General features: G+C 33.8%; 2 protein-coding genes across 4 annotated transcripts; one reads left to right on the top strand and one right to left on the bottom strand.

Moving 5' to 3' along the window:
- Window positions 1–8,643: 8,643 nt before the first annotated feature.
- Window positions 8,644–11,083, bottom strand: LOC127151118 (uncharacterized). Of its 2 annotated transcripts, none has more exons than XM_051090502.1 (6): window positions 10,920–11,083; window positions 10,083–10,199; window positions 9,737–9,993; window positions 9,431–9,646; window positions 9,164–9,355; window positions 8,644–9,055 (listed from the first exon to the last, which is right to left on the bottom strand). In XM_051090502.1, the coding sequence occupies exons 2-6, from the start codon at window positions 10,192–10,194 to the stop codon at window positions 8,735–8,737; spliced, it is 1,098 nt and encodes a 365-aa protein (XP_050946459.1). In that variant the 5' UTR covers window positions 10,195–10,199; window positions 10,920–11,083; the 3' UTR covers window positions 8,644–8,734. The 2 variants fall into 2 exon arrangements, with proteins under 2 accessions (XP_050946459.1, XP_050946458.1); XM_051090501.1 differs by having other exon boundaries at window positions 8,644–9,082; window positions 10,920–11,082.
- Window positions 11,084–15,254: 4,171 nt separating this feature from the next.
- LOC103502665 (7-deoxyloganetic acid glucosyltransferase-like) lies at window positions 15,255–19,608 on the top strand. Of its 2 annotated transcripts, none has more exons than XM_008466685.3 (2): window positions 15,255–15,875; window positions 18,539–19,608. In XM_008466685.3, the coding sequence occupies exons 1-2, from the start codon at window positions 15,368–15,370 to the stop codon at window positions 19,480–19,482; spliced, it is 1,452 nt and encodes a 483-aa protein (XP_008464907.2). In that variant the 5' UTR covers window positions 15,255–15,367; the 3' UTR covers window positions 19,483–19,608. The 2 variants fall into 2 exon arrangements, with proteins under 2 accessions (XP_008464907.2, XP_008464906.2); XM_008466684.3 differs by lacking the exon at window positions 15,255–15,875 and adding an exon at window positions 16,714–18,460.
- Window positions 19,609–19,908: the final 300 nt, after the last annotated feature.

Genomic DNA, 19,908 nt, shown 5'->3' with positions numbered 1-19,908 from the left:
TCACATGTTGCAACAGGACGAATTTTTTCATTTCTTAAAAAGATAACATTTTCTAGTACATCTTTTTCATTGAGACAATACATGAAATACGAGTACTGTAAAACCACCTCAAATTAAAAACGAGGGTAATTTAAGTTGCACTCAATTATTACTCATTCTCTATTGGTCGTATGTTGATTTTGATTGTCTAGTAAACGAAGTAAGATTGTTGAGCTTGAGCCAATAATAGAGACGTTACTTTAGTTTTTCTTCTAAAAAGTTGTTCTTTTCTTCTTTAACTTAATCTCCTCTTTTTCACTCCTCTCCTTTCAACCATTTCAATCCTTAACTTTATAGTCGTATTAATTTAATCTCGATCTAAACAGTGAAATTGTTCTCCCCTTTAAAACTCCAATTAAAGTTATATCAAATTATACCGTTAGCTTTTTATAACTATACCAGTTTAAATCATCGTTTTTTCATAACCGTATTCAAATAAAACATGAATAGAAGGTTTTTCTTTCTTGCATTTTTTAGTTTTTTTTTTTTCTTTTTTTTTGTTCTTCTTCACCTCTCTTGTAATTGGAGGGTTTAAAAGAAAATGAAAACATAAAATCTTATTTAAATTCACCAAGGAATTAAGCTTGTCTATTTTTGTTGGCATAAAAAGAACCAAATCAATAATAAAAAAGAACCAAATCAATAATAGAAAACATCCATATTGATAGTTTTAAAAACTTAAGAATGATTTATAGCTCAATTTCATTCCACTGTTTTGCAAGCATAAGCAAAAAGAACATGCATAATTATTGAGAATTCTTGAAATAGGACGAAACTTGTAAATAAATTTATAAAAGATGCATTTTACTTTCTAGGATGCTATTTTCTCTCTCACCTATTTTGGTTATATGACACTAAACCTCATAAATTCATTAAATATATATATATATATATATGACACTTTTACTCTCCCACTTAATTTGGTTATACTCTTACGTCATGAAAACTTAATCACAAGATTGACGATTACATATAGTGGTACTATACGTCTGTCTCTAAATCTTATTTTTGTCGGGTTAGTTCATCGTCAATTTTATTACTGTTTTTTAAAATTAAATCTAAAAACATCACTTCTTATCTATCTCTTAGGATTTATTTTCAAAACCAAAGTCAAGTATAAGAAAGCTAAATGGTGGACAGTTTTCAAAAACTAGTTTTTGTGTTTTAGAAATTGGTTAAGAATTTAAATGCTTGCATCGCAAATATGAAAACTATAAGTAAGAAATGTTAGATGTATTTAATTAATGCGTATAATTAAAGTATCGACTATGTATGTAAATTAATAATTTATCACATTGGCTTATTTTATTTAATTGGGTCTATCTATTTAATTAAGGCCCATGATTCCTAATTGAGCATGGACTAAAGAGTTAGAAGCTTATTCTTAGATTGATTAGGATTTATTGGAGATCTTAATTAAACTAGTATATAAAGAACCTTAGAGCTATGGCGGTCCCCAATATACAAAAACAATAAATACTTAGTTTTCTTTTATCCCATCAAGAGAAAGATCCCACTAAGGATATTCAGAGCTTTGGTTGAGAAAGACAATAGTCATCTTACCGTCATTAATTTATAGCCATCATCAATTCAAGGAGATGGATTCTGATATGTAATTTATTCTTGAAATAGAATCTTATGTAACTTATTCTTGACAATTTGGTACGAATGATCTTGGGTTAATGATCTATTTATAAAGATTTATAGTATTTATTCTAACAAGTGGTATCAAATCAGAATGAATTTCATGTTAAATTGTTGGAATTTGTTTGTTTTCTATTGGGTTCTTGATTCAAGATTTGACTAACATATTGTGGTTTTAAAGATTTGATTAATTATATCATGAGTTTTAAGTTTAATCATTCTAGATTCAAGATTTGATTAATCATATTGGATTTTTTTAAGTTTAGTATTTATTCTAGATGGAAATGTTTGATTAATTAATCATGTTGTGAACATAAGTTTAATTGATCATGTTGTAGATTCAAGATTTGATTAATTATCATCATGTTGTGAATACAAGTTTAATTGATCATGTTGTTAATTCAAGACTAATAGATTCAAGATTAATTGATCATCATCATGTAGATTAAAGTTGAATGATGAATTTTTTTTGGATATTCATATGTTTATTTTGCATTAATTGTATTTTAATGTACCCAATTATTGGGTGAACTTTGGTAAAGATTATTTGGTGTTCTTCCTCCATTATTTTTGCAATAATAAAATTATTATTATTATTCTGTCTTATATTTTAGATTGAATTGGTGAAAATAACATGTTACCAAAGTAGCCTCTATTATCTAGATTAGTTTGATTCTAAAGTATAGGATCGCTCATGTGAGAAATAGTCGGTCTAAAGAAAAGCTAATTTTTGACATAGTTTATTGTCAGTACTTTGATTACTACGTTGAGAGTACCATTTAAAGTTGATGTCTCTGTTGGGGTTGATGCCCTAAATCTCGTGGTCTTGTAGTTTGTAATTATATATATTATACAAACTTTTTATTTATCTAATAAAATAAAGCGCTTTATTTTATTTGACATTTACTAGCATTAACCCAGAAAACCAATAAACTAACATCCAAGGTTATCTTCTATAACCTAAACATGTATGTGGAGACATACAAGTGGATCATGTTTAAGTGATAACCTAAATGGTCTGTAGTAAATGGATAAGGTTGGATACCTTATCTTGGTGACACTACGAATATGGCCTGCTTTGTAGTTGTTACAATTGTTCTAAAGTGCTACAAATGATTTGACCCTAATCATTCATGTCGAGACATTAGAGCGGGGGTATTCTATACAAAGAGTTTATATCAGACCAAACCATGAAATGAATAATCTCTCTTATTAACACCGTCACTAGTTGAGACTACATTTCACCAGGATGACTATAGGTGACTTGACCTGAATCTTGAGTGAGTTGTGAACTCCTGTGATTTGCATGGGTAAGAGTGGCCTATACAGCCGACTCAATATGCCTACCATTTTGGGGATTCGTCTGATTGGGGAGCTGGGAACACAGCTACACAAGAAGGAATTCACTCCTTTTCTATAAATAGAGTAAGTAGAGAAATTGCTCTCTTAAGGGCTGATTTCAGGGCTTGAACAATGTGGCGCCACACCCTCTATTGGCCTGAGAGGAGTTCAATTATAGTAGGACTAAAATTATTGTTCATTAGAGGAATCAGTGGTACTTAAGGAGTTAGATGTAATTATAGGGGCAAAACGGTAATTTTTGGCCTAGCTGTACTTACGAGCAATTTGTGAAGGGTCATTGCTGTTGATTGGTTATATCTAATGCACACAAAAATATATCTATAGCAAGAAGAGTGCAGCTATTAGTCTTTAGTGGAATGACTAATAGTTAATGAATATAGATTAATTTACTTAAAAAGTTTAATTAATTAATCTCATCTCATAGGACTTAAATCTGTAGGTCCATAAGGTCCCCTTGTTAGCTCAATAAGGATAAATGAGAATCAAATTTATTTTGGTTTAATTTGAATTGTTCAAATTGATTAAAGGAAATAAATTGTATATGATACAATTAATATAATGTATTTGATACATTATAATGTAAAGTTTTTATGAGAGAAGTTAATATTTGAATATGATTCAAATAATAATATGAATATGAATAAGATTCATAAATAAACTATAGGTTAAAATTAATATGAATTCGATTCATATTAGAACTATAGATTATATGAGAGATCTAAACCATTGGTTATATTATATATGATATGATATAAAGTTTATATTATATGAGATATAACATATATTAATTAAATTTATATTAATTTTATTTAATTAATATTTTTTAAATAAATAGAATGAATAACTCTCTTGGGAGTTATTCTACGTGGGAAAGAGGGGGGAAGTTATTGATAACTTCCCCCTCCATATCAATAATGGTTAAGATTTGTTTTTAAAAAGAAAAAGAGAAAGTTTGTTTTTTAGACTCTCTTATCGATCTCTCTGTATTCCAAAAAGGAAACATAAATCTTTAAAAAAAAATTCCCTCACCAAAATTACAAAAGCTCACAAATCTCTGTGATTCTTTACTTGAAGAATAACAAGAAAGATTTTGTGGTGTCTTAGAAGTTTGGAAGAAGAGTTCTTTCAGGTTCTACAAAAGTTAGTTTTTTTTCACCTTTTTCCTCCATGAGAAGCATGCTTAATTTTTGTTTATTGTTTTTCTTTGAATTTATTGGTTTTACAAATTGAATTCCACTTGCACGACGTTCATACGCTTCCGCTTTGAGAATTCCATTCCTTCAGTCTCTACCCAAAGGTTGGACATCAATGTTGTGTTAGGTATCTTGTAAAAAGGGCCCACCATATATGTGAAATTATTTTGACATATTTTATTTTATGACATATTAATTGTGAGTATATTATTTGTTTACTTGTTCTTTGTTGAGTTGGTCTTACTCAAATATCTAAAAATCTAAGTTCAATCCCTAAGTTGAATGTATCGAATTTCAAAATTTGGAAGGAAAGCTTAGAGATTAAGGAGATGCAAAAGGTTCCCTATGCATCGATTATTGGAAGCCTAATGCATGTTCAAATTTGCACGCATCCGGATATTGTTTTCATATTTTGAGCATTAGGCAGATATTTGAGCAATCCAGGATGGATCATTGGAGAGCAGCCAAACGGGTTATGAGGTATTTACAAAGAACAAAAGATTATATGCTCACTTATCGAAGATCAGAAATTTTAGAGATCATTTGGTATTCTGATTCAGATTATGTTGGATGCCAATACACTTTGTGATCCACTTCAGGTTATAACTTCATGTTGGTTGAAGGAGTTGTATTTTGGAAAGGTGTTAAACAAACACATATGACTTCTTCTACCATAAATGTGAAGTTTATAGCATGTTGTGAGGCATCTAGTCATGGAATATGGTTGCAAAATTTTGTCATTAGGTTGCAAATAGTAGTTGGCAAAGACGAATAAAATTATTTTGTGATAATAACTCAGCAGTACTGTATTCCATTAACAACAGAAGCAATACAAAGTCAAAGCATGTAAATGTAAAGCTTCTAGTTATGAAAGAAAGAGTTCATAATGGTCAAATTTTTGATAGAATACATAAAGAACAAACTCAATGGTCACAAATCCATTGACTAAACACCACTAAAGTTTTTCATGAGCATATTGCTCATATTGGTGTTAGTCATTTTTTTTATTCTATGCTTTAGCGAGAGTTTGTTATTAAGGATGTTCTTTGAGCTTAATTTGTTTATTTTCTATATAGAATAAAGTTGATGGTTTATGTTTCATTATCTGAACTTGTTTATCATGCATGCAATTTTGCAAATGCGTTATAACATAAAATTTTTTAAGAATGATCTCACTAAAGAATTTGGATCAGTTAGAAATAGACATGATCTAGATCACTTTGTATGTAATTTCCATGCTATCCATCCATACTTGATCTATGTCATTGAATGTATTCGAATTAGTGATCAAGAAAGGTTTAGTTACAAGGATATAGTGACAAAAGTCGCCTTGGTTCCATGCTGATGTAGGAGATGGATTAGATTGAACTAAAGAGGAATTCTATAATCAAATTAACATGTTTATGCCTGCTTAAGGTTGATGTGATTTATTATATCAAGAATACATATATCCTAAGTGGGAGATTGTTAAACGTATTTAATTAATACGTATTAATTAAAGTGTATGAATGTTAAAGCAAGAGGAGGATTTAAATATTTTATCACTTTTACTGATGATTATTCAAGATATGGGTATGTTTATTTAATGCAACATAAGTCTAAAAACCTTGAAAAGTTCAAGGAATACAAGGCTGAAGTTGAAAATGCAATAAGTACAACTATTAAAACATTTTGATCGGATTGAGGTAGAGAGTATATGGATTTGAAATTTCAAAACCATTTGATGGTATGTGGAATTGTATCCCAACTCTCAGCACCTAGTACACCTCAACAGAATGGTGTATCGGAAAGGAGAAATCGAACCTTGTTGGACATGCTTTGGTCTATGATGAGTTACACTCACTTACCTAATTCGTTTTGGGGTTATATAGTGCAAACTGCAGTCTATATTTTGAATTGTGTTTCATCTAAAAGTGTTTCTGAAACACCTTTCAAATTATGAAATGGTTGTAAAGGTAGTTTACGTCATTTCAGAATCTGAGGTTATCTAGCACACGTGGTTGAGACTAATCCTAAGATATTGGAATCTCGATCAAAATTATGTTTATTTGTAGGCTACCCCAAAGGAACCAGAGGTGGTTACTTCTATGATCCTAAAGATAATAAAGTGTTTGTATCAACAAATGCTACATTTTTAGAAGAGGACCACATAGGGAGCACAAACCGCGCAGTAAGATAGTATTAAATTAACTTTCCAATGAAACTACTGAACGTTTAACAAGAATTGTTGAAGAGCCTAGTGCATTAAGAAGAGTTGTTCATGTCGGTTCATCTACTATGACATATCAGCCTCAATCGTTGAGAAAACCTCGACGAAGTGGGAGGGTTACCAACTTACCCCTTCATTATGTGAGTTTAACTGAAACCTTACATGTTATATCTAATAGCAAATTTGAGGATCCATTGACTTTTAAGAATGCAATAGAGGACATGGATAAAGATGAATGGAACAAAGCTATGAATCTTAAATTGGAGTCTATGTACTTCAATTCAGTCTGGGATCTTGTAGATTAACCTAATGGGGTAAAACCTATAGGTTGTAATTATCTACAAGAGAAAAAGAAGTGTAGATGGTAATTAAGATACACACTTTTAAAGATAGACTAGTGGCAAAAGGTTATACCCAAATTGAGGGAGCTGACTATGAGGAGACTTTCTCACCTGTTGCCATGTTAAAATCTATTTGAATACTTTTGTCCATTGTTGCATATTATGACTATGAGATTTGGCAAATAGACATTAAAACTGGTTTTTTTAATGACAATCTTGAGTAGACCATTTATATGAAACAACCAGAAGGATTCATTACTCTAAGTTAAGATCAAAAGGTTTGTAAGCTTAATCATTTCATTTATGGATTGAAACAAGCTTCTTTGTTTTGAAACATAGATTTGATACTCCAATAAAATCTTATGGCTTTGATCAAATTGTTGATGAACCTTGTGTCTACATGAGAATCATCGACAATTCAGTAGCTTTCTTAGTTCTGTACGTATATGATATTCTACTCATTAGAAATAATGTAGGTGTACTAACTAACATCAAACAATGGCTAGTAGCCCAATTTCAAATGAAAGATTTGGGAGAAGCAAAGTTTGTTCTGGGAATTCAGATCTTTAGAGATCATAAAAACAAAACGCTAGCTTTGTCTCAAACATCGTATATTGACAAGATAGTTGTTAAATATTCAATGCAGAACTCCAAGAGAGGCTTACTACCTTTGAGACATTGAGTTACTTTGTCTAAGGAACAGTGTACTAAGACACCTCAAAAGGTGGAGCAAATGAGATATATCCCCTATGCATCAGCTATTGGCAACTTGATGTATACAATGTTATGTCTATACCTGACATCTGCTATGCGGTAGTGATAGTCAGTAAAAATCAATCTAATATAGGATTAGCTCATTGGACTGTTGTTAAAACTATCCTCAAGTATCTTAGGAGACCGAGGGACTACATGCTTATGTATGGTTCTAAGGATTTGATTCTTACAGGATACACAGACTCTAATTTTCAAACTAATAGAGATTCTAGGAAATCTACTTCAAGTTCAATGTTCACTCTTAACGGAGGAGCTGTAGTTTGGAGAAGTATTAAGCAAGGAAGTATTGTTGATTCACCATGGAGGCAGAGTATGTCGCAACTTGTGAAGCTGCCAAAGAGGTTGTTTGGCTTAGGAAATTCTTGACTGGTTTGGAAGTAGTTCCAAACAAGTCAAAGTCAATTACTCTTTACTGTGATAACAGTGGGGCTGTAACTAAGTCTAGGGAGCCTAGAAGCCATAAGCGTGGAAAGCATATTGAACGCAAGTATCATTGGATTTGAGAGATAGTGCATCGAGGAGACGTGATCATCATACAGATAGCTTCGATGCATAACGTTGCTGACCCATTTACAAAGCCCCTCACGGCTAAGGTGTTTGATGGTCACCCAAAGAGTCTGAGTCCACTACAAGAAACGGGGGCACTCCCGACGCAGAAATACGTCGGCGAAAATGCAAAGTACGTCGGAAAAGGATATCCCGACGTACAAAACGGCGTCGGGAAGCACGTCGGGAGAAATGCGTCGCGAGAGGCTTTCCCGACGCCGTACCAAAGCCGCGTCGGGAAAGGCTTTCCCGACGCCGGAATATGCGTCGGCATGACGGCGTCGGGAATAAGGCTTTCCCGACGCCGTCTATGCCGACGCATATTCCGGCGTCGGGAAAGCCTTTCCCGACGTTTTTTTCCCGACGTAATGAACGTCGGGAAATATTTTTTTATATATTTTTAAAAATATTTTATTTTTACTTTTTTCCTTATAATATTTTGCTCAAACATTCACAATGATGTTCGGATTGCTCAAAAAAATTTCGCGACGTTTTGGATTAAATTAAAATAAATTAATAAATATACAAACACAAATTAAAAAAATAGAATTAAAATTAATAATACGAATAAGTTGACTACAACAAAATATAGTTCTCAATATAGAAAAAACATAAACATAATGAAGCTAGGGATCATGTGGTGGTCCCTGTTGTGCACGAGTTAGGTCTTCAATCATCTTTTTCATAGCTTCCACTTGTGAAGCTAATGCTTGGTGATTTCTATCTTGTACTTCAATCCGTTCCAAAGCTTCATGAAGTTTAGCTTGTAATTCAATCTCTTTTTGTGTGGACTGCGAACAAGATGTCGACGAACTGCTTGCACTTGCCGTTCTGCGGGCCTTCGGCTTGGGTCCCCAACCAAGGCCTTTTGAGTAGCCTGGTCGTCTACCCAACACCTGATCGCATATCTCATCCTCAGAGAGTGGCTGACTACCCTCTGGGATAGGCTGGGATTGGAGTTCCAGCATTTGATTCTGCAACAAATTTAAAAATTATGTTAGGTAACGCGCAAAAATATATAATAAAAGTGGATAATTAATAAGGGTATAACTTACATGCGCATCCTCGGCGGCTTGCGACACGAATGTCCCAGCTCGAACGTGTGTTTCCCGGAACAATTCCACACGATCGACCGGCTGCCCTCTTCTTTCAGCGAGCTCATGCTGTCGTTGTAGAAACGACTTGGACCCGCTACTATGATTGTAAGGCTGCTTCTGTCTAGCAGCCTTGTTTGTCCGTGATTGCTCCTGCATTAAAACAATTATATTGTTTATTTCTTATACATATAAAAACTTGTTATCATAATTAATCATGACAAATACCTGGAATGCACGGCTGATATAATGGTCGCAGAGGAAGTGCCAATCCTCATCACGTCCAACCAATGCGTTTGGTGGGTTGGCACGAGCCTCCTCCGGGTCGCTGTACTTTTTGAAATGTTTATGACAGTCGGCCCGGAACTCTTTAAAGGTCGTGAGCATCTGATGCTCAACAAACCTGTTCATTGCTTGATCATTGAAATCAAGCACAAAGAATCGCTGCACATTACAAACATAACACATTAGATTGGCTAAAGTTAGATATGTTTCAAATGAAATCATATATAAATGTGTAGTGCATTTAATTACCTGGAGGTCGCCCTTGACGACCTCAATGTATTCTCTCCCAACGTCCGTCCACTTAAGACAGCGGACGGGAAATGTCTTTCGCACGCACACGCCTATCGCCTGGCTGAAGCGAACGGCGTGTGGAGAAATAGGCTTCTCCGCTCCAGGGGCGATCGTCATCGGAATGCGCCCATTTATTGCAACGTGGCGCTCTAACTCCAAGAGTCGAGACTGCGCACGTCTCCTAGGAGTCGGAGTCGTTTGTTGAGAAGAAGACTCTGCTCAATAAATAGACAATAACATATAATGTTAGAAAAAAGAACATGAAATATTTGTAAGTTAAAATGAAGAAAATTCTTAGACTCACCCGTATTGTCGCCCACAGATGATGACCCTCCCGCGATGTTATTATCTAAATCGTCCTCAAACTGGAGGAACATATCGTCCGTCTCCATAAAATTTGATGGTCGATATGACATAATGGCTATGGACATAGAAAACAAACATTTTCAATTTAACTTAAACCTCCCTCTCCCCAGATAAGTAGTAATTCCATTTCATAATAATTACACGACCACTGTACACAAGATAATCTTCCCCATAGAATTTCTATCAGATCAAGACATCTCGGTATAGACTTAAGCATATTCAAAAAAGAAATATGTTGAGTAGACCCATTAAAACCATCCGTATATAAGATTGAAGAATGTTAAACATTTTGTATAAACACAAAATTAAAAGTTTATTAGGTATTTCTCAAAGTTCAAACGACTAAGTAATTGGAGATCCTAAATCACAATCTCAAATTCAATAAACACCCCCCCCCCCCCAATTCAATATAACCTCAAAAATCTCTACACATTCAAATTTTTTATCAATCTCAAATTCAATTTCAACTTCAATCTCAACGTCAATCTTAAGTCCTAAAACCACTTCAAATTCAAATTCAACACTAAAACCTAAAACTAATTCAAAATCTATATCCTAACACTATTTCAAAATCTAAATTCTAAAACTAATCCTAAAACTAATTAACTAAAGCAAAACTAAAACAAAAACAAAAAAGAACTTTAAACAATTTCAATAATACATACATTTTTTTAACTTTGAAACAAAAAAAAAACAAAAAAACAAACAAACCCTAAACTAATTTTTATCAAAAAAAACCCTAAAAAAACTGAATAAATTTACATATTTCACTTACCAAAAGTGGCAGACGGCGACGAGGAACAACGGCGAGGCGGTCGGCGACGGACGGCGGCGGAACAAAAGGAAAGCACGGTCGGGCGACGTTCTTCTTCTTCTCCTTTCTTTTTCTCCTCTCCTCTCGGCTTCGGTTCTGTGAATACAGAACTGAAACGAATTTAAAGGGGATTTCCCGACGCAGTGACGTGGCGTCGGGAAATCCCTCAAAATGCGTCGGGAAAAGAGGAATTCCCGACGCTCATTAAACCCCTTTTCCCGACGTTTAACGCGGCGTCGGGACAAACCCCTATTCCCGACGCCGCTCCCGACGCACTGTTCACGGCGTCGGGAAAAACCCCTTTTCCCGATTTACTTTTTGCCGACGCCTTCATGTTGCGTCGGGAAAAAAGGTTTTCCCGACGCCGCTCCCGACGCACTCTTCACAGCGTCGGGAAAAACCCCTTTTCCCGATGTATTTTTGCCGACGCCTTCATGGTGCGTCGGGAAAGGTGGTTTTCCCCGACGCCTCTCCCGACGCGTTGTTGAGGGCGTCGGGAAAGCCCTTATTCCCGACGTTCTTTATGCCGACGTGCTTTTCGGCGTCGGGAATTCTCCATTTTCTTGTAGTGGTCTACTTGACATGCCACATTTAGTCTAGGACAAGTGGGAGATTTACTGGGTGTGTATTGTATGCCCTAGTTTCTTGTTTTGTGTACTATTATAGTGTTTTAACTTTTATGTCGTACACCCACTAGCTTTAGGACAAGTGGGAGATTGTTGGGGTTGACGTCCTAAATCTCGTGATCTTGTAGTTTGTAATTGTATATATTTTATAAATATTTTATTGATCTAATATAATAAAGTGTTTTATTTGTTTTATTTTATTTAACATTTAGTTCCAATAACCCACAAAACTAATCAACTAACATCCAAGGTTATTTTCTGTAACTTAAATATGTATATGGAGACATACAAGTGGATCATGTTTAAGTGCTAACCTAAATAGTCAGTAGTAGATGGATAGGGTTGGATACTTTATATCTTTGTGACACTACGTATACAGCCTGCTTTGTAGTTGTTACAATTGTTTTAAAGTGCTACAAATGATTTGATCCTCATCATTCATGTCAAGACAGTAGAGGGGTGGTATTCTATACAAAGAGTTTGTATAAGACTGGACCATGAAATGAATAGTCTCTCTTATTAAGACCGTTACTAGTTGAGACTACATTTCACTAGGATGACCATAGGTGACTTGGCCTGAATTTTGAGTGAGTTGTGAACTCCTGCCTATGAAGGCGGTCCTTTGATTTGCATGGGTGAGAGTGGTCTATGTCGCCAACTCAATATGCCTACCATTTTGAGGATTCGTCTAATTTGGGAGCTAGGAACGCAGCTACACAAGAAGGAATTCACTCATTCTCTATATGTAAAGTAAATAAAGAAACTACTCTTTTAAGGGCTTCTTTTAGGACTTTAACAATGTGGCGCCACACCCTCTCTTGGCTCAAAAAGAGTTCAGTTATAGTGGGACTGTAATTATTGTTTATTAGAAGAATCAATGATACTTAAGGAGTTAGATGTAACTAAATGGACAAAACGGTGATTTTTGGCATAGCTGTACTTACAAGCAATTTGTGAAAGGTCATTGCAATGTTGATTGGTTATATCTAGTGGACACAAAAATATATCTATAGTAAGAAGAGTGCAAGTATTAGTCTTTAGTGGAATTATTGATAGTTAATGAATAAAGATTAATTTAATTAAAGAGTTTAATTAATTAATCTCATATAATTGGAGTTTCAATCTGTAAGTCTATAAGATCTCCTTGTTAGCTTAATAAGGATAAATGAGAATCAAATTTATTTTGGTTTAATTTGAATTGTTTAAATTGATTAAAGGGAATCAGTTGTATATGATACAATTAATATATAATGTATTTGATACATTATAATATAAAGTTTTTATGAGAGAAGTTAATATTTGAATATGATTCAAATAGTAATAATAATATGAATAAAATTCATAAGTAAACTATAAGTTGAATTAATATGGATTCGATCCATATTAGCATTATAGATCATATGAGAGATCTAAATCACTGCTTAATTATATTATATATGATATAATATAAAGTTATTATTATAAGAGATATAATATGAATTTAATTTATATTAATTTTATTTATCAATATATATTTAATCAATAAAATAACTCCATTATTTTACATGTAGAGAGAGTGAGGGAGTTATTTTGATAACTTCCTTCCATCTCTTTTAAGATGTTGAGATATACAGAATCTTTTTGCACTCTCTACTCTATGCTCTCTCAATTTTTTTGTTTTACAAATTGAATTCTAATATTTGCAAGGCGTTTATAAACTTTCGCTTTAGGAATTTCATTCCTTCACTAATATGGTTGGTGGCAACTCCGAACCTATTTATTTATTAAAATTAAATAAATGAGGATGTTGGCCGCTCCGCATCTCAATCGTTTCGCAACATTAGAGTTAATTTTTACATATTTAAAATAAAACTGAAAATATTTTCAACTCGTATAACAAAATAAAAAAAGCTCCTGAAGTCTTATAACTTAATATTTTCAACTCGTATAACAAAATAAAAAAAGCTCCTGAAGTCTTATAACTTAGTTAATTACTTTATAACTTTCAGATTTTCTATTCTAGAATTTCCTCATCTTCTAGAATTTATTCCTTCTTCGTCATCTCTTATTTTTTGTGTTATCTTTTTAATAAAGACCATTTTTTTTCTTTATTCTTTTTTCATTATCAAGTATTGTGTCCTTTTTTATTCTTATTCTTTTTTCATTCTCAAGTATTGTGTCCTTTTTTATTCTTATTCTTTTTTCATTATCAAGTATTGTACTAAGATCGTTTAGATTGAGTACAAGATCGTTTAGATTGGGTAAAAGGAAAGATCATGTACCAAGATTGTTTTGATTGGGTACAAGATCGTTTGGATTAGATACAAGGATGCAAAATTGTTTAAATTTGGTACAAGATCGTTTAGAATTGGTACAAGATCGTTTTTTCGCGCGTGTATGGCTGATTAATCATGGGGAATTTTTGTTATTTCACCTGGCGGACTTGTGAGTTTTTTCCTTTCTCAAAATTATTTTATACGGTGTAAATACTTTTGCGTTTTGTTCTTTTTTTAAAAAAAAAATCCATTTTTTATTATAGTTTTTGTAATTAAAGTGCAAATAATCAAGTAAGAAATTTATAGTTGATAGAATTTTTATAAGCTTAGATAAAATCAAATGATATATCAACACAAGGGCCAAATAATCAAATGGAAACCTTAGTTTTTAAATTTTTGTTTTCAAAGTTTTTGTACGTTAGTTCAATTTTTGAAAATCTATAAATGGACTCGATGATTTTAAACTTAATTTTTCAAAATCAAAATAGGTAGTAGCCATCGAAAATGGGGACTAAGTTTTTTTGGTTTTTTTTTTTTTTCCTTTCTTTAAAAACACCTAAACATTGATATAATTGATCTACTCTCAAACTCCATAAAATGAAATTTGTCCTACTTTTTCAAACTTCAAAACTTTGCATCTTACATATATCATCATTAACCAAAATTACTCAAATATTCTTACTTCTTTTCCCTTTTCCTCTCTTTCTTCTAAAATTTTCTTTCTCCATTTGTGTTGGGCTACTCTCCATTTTTCCTTTCTCTATTTATCTCCCCGACCCTCAGAATATTACGTAGAGATATTGTCGTCCATTAGAATCTTTGTGTAATTTCTTTTCTCTTCTTAAAGGAGAGGAACGAGGGAAGACTGAGGAGATAAACTTGACCAATAAGAGACAGCGCATCAATGAGAAAGAAATGGGCAAGAGAGAGAAAATCGAGGTTGAGAGATTGAGAATAGAAAGAGACAGAGACAGAGAGTAAAAGGTCATTCCAAATTTGTTTAGATATTTCTTTTTAATTGTCTTTTTTGGTATTGAGTGAAATAGAGAATTTGGACGAAAAATTGACAAAACTATCATTTTATATTTTATATTTTAAAATTAACTAGTTTTCTAAAATTATGTTATTTTATAAATATAAAACAAAAAAAAAATACTAATTTTATGAACTTTTTAATTTAAACCACAGAATATATTTTGATCAGTTAAGTTTTTATTAACGTACATGAATAATTTTATAGGAAGATAATGTTATAAAAAAAATCATAATTTAAAAAAGTCATGCAAATATCCTCCAACATTGTATATTAAAAGTCTTAGCATGTGTTCGGCCTAATTTAAAAAAAAAGAAACAAAATTCTCACAAAATTTGGTATAAGAGTCGTAGGACATTTTCCTAACCAAAAAATTTAAATAAATAAATAAAATCTTTTGTCACCTCCTCCCAATTCCTAATATCTAGAAAGTAGAAACCCACCCCCAAGAGAGTCAGTCCATCCTCTTCCTTAGCCAAAAACTGTCACCCGCCCATGGAGGAACCACAAATAACCTCTCCCCATGTTCTTCTCTTTCCCGCCCCGGCCCAAGGTCACATCAACGTCATGCTCAAGCTCGCCGAGCTCCTTTCCCTCTCCTCCGTTCGTGTCACATTCCTCACTACCGAACACTCCTACCGCCAGCTCACCCTCCACTCCGACGTCCTCCACCGCTTCTCCCTTTTTCCCTCCTTCCAATTCCGAACCATCTCCGATGGCCTTCCTGTATCCCACCCTCGCACCTTCTCCTGCCACTTGCCTGAAATGCTCCACTCATTCGTATCCGTTACCAAGCCCTTGTTCAGAGACATGCTCGTTTCACACCATTTCTCCTCCGACCTCTCTTGCCTCATTCTCGACGGCTTCTTCAGTTACCTCCTTGATATCGATGACGATTTTGTTAAAGTACCCATTTTCTGCTTTCGTACTTTTGGTGCTTGTTCTACCTGGACCATCCTCTCTATTCCAAATCTAATCAAACAGGGGCAACTTCCGATTAAAGGTACCAGATCCTAATTTCTACTGTAACTTTTTTGAATTATTGGCTAATTATATTAATCAGTTATTACTATGTTAATAGGGGAGGAAGATATGGATAGGATTCTAGATAAATTTATTTTCGACTAACTTTGTTGAACACTGTTCAGAATTTCTCTTGATTTTTGTTGGAACAAAGGTAGTCGAGTTTTTCTGTTTATCCTCATGACCTAACAAATTATAATCAAGACTGTGCTTATTTGAACTCGATTTTCCTGTATTCAGGATTTGGTTCAGATCATTTGTACGACTGTACCACAATTCAACATTTTCACTGATTTAGACATCTGTTCATACTCTATTTGGATTTCTTTGGGTTTCACTTTTAATGAAGATATAATGTCAACAATCCTTGATTTTCATCTTTAGATGAAATACTAACAAAAGCATTAGTATATTCTCCTTCCCCGTCACTATCATGAGACTAAAAACCAAAAAATATACATAATATCTAATAGCTATTTTTGTTTGTTTGTTTTTTGTTTTTGAAAATTAAACTTATTTCCGTGTAATTTTTTTTGATGTTTTGTGTCTATTTTAACAAAAAAAAAATGGAAGTTTTCACCAATTTTCAAACACAACAAAAAAAAAAAAATTTAAAAAACTACTTTTGTAGGGTTAATTTTTACATATATAAGAACAAAAGGGAAAATATTTACGGTTCGTATAACAAAATTAAAAAAAAAAATTCATGAAGTCATATTACTTAGTTAATTTTTTTTTTATAAATTATAGATTTGCCATTTTAGAATTTCTTCCTCCTCCAGAATTTATTCCTTCTTCGTCATCTCTCATTTTCGGCTTCATTTTTTTTTCATAAAGACTATTGTTTTTTTAATTATTTTTTCATTATCAAGTATTGTGTTTTTTTTCTTTTTATTTTTTTTCATTATCAAGTATTGTACCAAGATTGTTTAGACTGAGTATAATATCGTTTAGACTGGGTACAAATTTTTTTAGATTGGGTACTAGATTTTTTAGATTGGGTACAAGATCGTTTAGATTGGGTACAAGATCGTTTAGATTGAGTACAAGATCGTTTTAGACTGGATACAAGAGAAGATCGTTCAAATTTGATACAAAATCGTTTAAACTAGGTACAAGAGTACAAAATCGTTTAAACATCGTTTTTTCGTACATGTATGACGGATTAACAATGAGGTATTTTTGTTATTTGATATCGTGGGCTTGTGTAGTTTTTCGTTTTTCAAAATTCTTTTATAGCAAGTAAATATTTGAGTGTCTTGTTTTATTTTAGAAAAACCTCACTTTTTTATTAGTTTTTTTAAATTAGTTGTTTTGTTTGTAATTAAAGTGTAAATAATAAAGTAAAAAATTTATAGATAATAGAATCTTTATAAGCTTAGATAAAAATCAAATGATATCAACACAAGGGCCAAGTAGTGAAATGGAAACCTTATTAGTTTTTAATTTTTTGTTTTTTTGAAATTTATATACTTTAGTTCAAAATTTGAAAATCTATAAATGGACTCGATGATTTTAAGCTTAATTTTTCAAAATCAAAATAGGTAGTAGCAATGAAATTGGGGACTAAGTTCTTTTGGGTTTTTTTTCTTTCTTTCTTTAATAACACCTAAACAATGATATAATTGATCTAATCTCAAACTCCATAAAATGAATTTTGCCCTACCTTTTCAACTTCAAAACTTTGCATCATACATATATACATCATCATTAGCCAAAATTACACAAATGTATGCTTAATTCTTTTCCTTTTCACTCTCTTCTCAAAATTTCTCTCCATTGGTGTTGGCTTCTCTCCATTTTTCCTTCCTTTATTTATCTCAGATCCTAAGAATATTATGTAGAGATATTGTCGGCCATTAGAATCTTTGTATACTTTCTTTTTTCTTTTGAAAAGAGAGGAACGAGAGTCTCGTACGCCATTTCCCTAAGCTAAAAATTTAAATAAATAAATAAAATCTTTTGTCACCTTCTCCCAATTCCTAATAAAATCTAGAAACCCACCCCCAAGAAAGTCAGTCCATCCTCCTCCATAGCCAAAACTCTGTCACCCGCGCATGGGGGAACCACAAACAACCTCTCCCCATGTTCTTTTCTTTTCCGCCCCGGCCCAAGGCAACATCAATGTCATGCTCAAGCTCGCCCAGCTCCTTTCCCTCTCCTCCGTTCGTGTCACATTTCTCACTACCGAACACTCCTACCGCCAGCTCACCCTCCACTCCGACGTCCTCCGCCGCTTCTCCCTTTTTCCCTCCTTCCAATTCCGAACCATCTCCGATGGCCTTCCCTTATCCCACCCTCGCACCTTCTCCCACCACTTGCCTGAAATGTTTCACTCGTTCGTATCCGTTACCAAGCCCTTGTTCAGAGACATGCTCGTTTCACCCCATTTCTCCTCCGACCTCTCTTGCCTCATTCTCGACGGCTTCTTCAGCTACCTCCTTGATATCGATGACGATTTTGTTAAAGTACCCATTTTCTGTTTTCGTACTTTTAGTGCTTGTTCTACCTGGACTATCTTCTCTATTCCTAATCTAATCAAACAGGGGCAACTTCCGATTAAAGGTACCAGATCCTAATTTCTACCGTAGCTTTTTTGAATTTTTGGCTAATTATATTGATCAATTATTACTGTCTTAATAGGGGAGGAAGATATGGATAGGATTCTAGATAACGTTCCCGGTATGGAGAATCTTCTCAGATGCAGAGATCTTCCTGGTTTTTGCAGACCCACTGACCCAAACAATGACCCAATTCTTCAATTCATTGTGAGTGCGTTTATTCGTAGCACCAAATTCAATGCCCTCATAATGAACACATTCGAGGATTTGGAAGGACCCATTCTCTCTAACATTCGAACTTTGTGCCCAAATCTCTACTCAATCGGACCTCTTCATGCCCTTCTCAAAACCAAACTCTCCCACGAAACAGAGTCTCTCAACAATCTCTGGGAGGTCGATCGGAGCTGTCTGACGTGGCTGGACAATCAACCGGCGGGATCCGTGATTTACGTCAGTTTTGGTAGCATTACGGTCATGGGTAATCGCGAACTCATGGAGTTTTGGCATGGATTGGTGAACAGTGGGAGGAATTTTTTGTGGGTCATACGGCCGGACCTTGTGAAGGGAAAAAATGGGGAGATTGAAATTCCGGCGGAGTTGGAGGAGGGGACGAAACAGAGAGGGTACATGGTGGGATGGACACCGCAAGAGAAAGTGCTTTGTCATGAAGCAGTTGGTGGGTTTTTGACACACAGCGGTTGGAATTCGACACTGGAAAGCATAGTTGCAGGGAAGCCGATGATTTGTTGGCCGTTTGGATTTGATCAGCAGGTGAACAGTAGATTTGTGAGCAATATGTGGAATTTGGGTTTGGATATGAAGGATTTGTGCGACAGAGAAACGGTGGCGAAAATGGTGAATGATGTTATGGTGAATAGGAAAGAGGAGTTTGTGAGATCGGCGACTGAAATTGCTAATTTGGCAAGACGAAGTGTGAAACCTGGTGGATCATCTTATGCCAATTTTGACCGTTTGATTGAAGATATTAGAAATTTGAGTCGAAAGAAGACAGCCGTTAACAATTAGAATTTGTGTTTCTGAAACGGCTTTTGACCAATTGTCGCAAATTTGGGACACTTTTTGGTTGTTGAAAACTTATAATTGTGTACTTTGAAACTCAAATCCACATCGATTACACTTTGTTTACATCAATACTCTTTTAAGTTGTTTGTGGCAGCTATGAGTGGTAAAAAAATTCGCATGGAAAGGCACGATGTAATATAAGAATGTAAAAAAATGAAAAGAAAAAAAAAAAAAAAAAAAGAGTAATCAGATTAACTAATTTAGTAGCAATTTCTTAACCAATTTACTAATATAGCAATTTTTTTAATATATTCCAAGATCGCCCTTGTTTTAAAAGAAAATTGGCACGATTTTTTCCCTTCTCCACTTTCACCGTCGTTTCTTCTTTTCTTCATGATTTTCTCCCATCAACTTAGTTTCTCCATTTTC

Source organism: Cucumis melo, chromosome 10, assembly GCF_025177605.1.
Source record: "Cucumis melo cultivar AY chromosome 10, USDA_Cmelo_AY_1.0, whole genome shotgun sequence".
Classification (NCBI taxonomy): Eukaryota; Viridiplantae; Streptophyta; class Magnoliopsida; order Cucurbitales; family Cucurbitaceae; genus Cucumis; species Cucumis melo.
This window is presented reverse-complemented; position numbering and strand designations above follow the sequence as displayed.

Coding starts and splice junctions, on each gene's coding strand:
- LOC103502665 (XM_008466685.3), top strand. CDS start 15,368: ATGGAGGAACCACAAATAACCTCTCCCCATGTTCTTCTCTTTCCCGCC. Junction 15,876..18,538: donor GGGGCAACTTCCGATTAAAG/GTACCAGATCCT, acceptor CTGTCTTAATAG/GGGAGGAAGATATGGATAGG.
- LOC127151118 (XM_051090501.1), bottom strand. CDS start 10,194: ATGTCATATCGACCATCAAATTTTATGGAGACGGACGATATGTTCCTC. Junction 9,994..10,082: donor ATCTGTGGGCGACAATACGG/GTGAGTCTAAGA, acceptor TTTATTGAGCAG/AGTCTTCTTCTCAACAAACG. Junction 9,356..9,430: donor ATATCAGCCGTGCATTCCAG/GTATTTGTCATG, acceptor GTTTTAATGCAG/GAGCAATCACGGACAAACAA.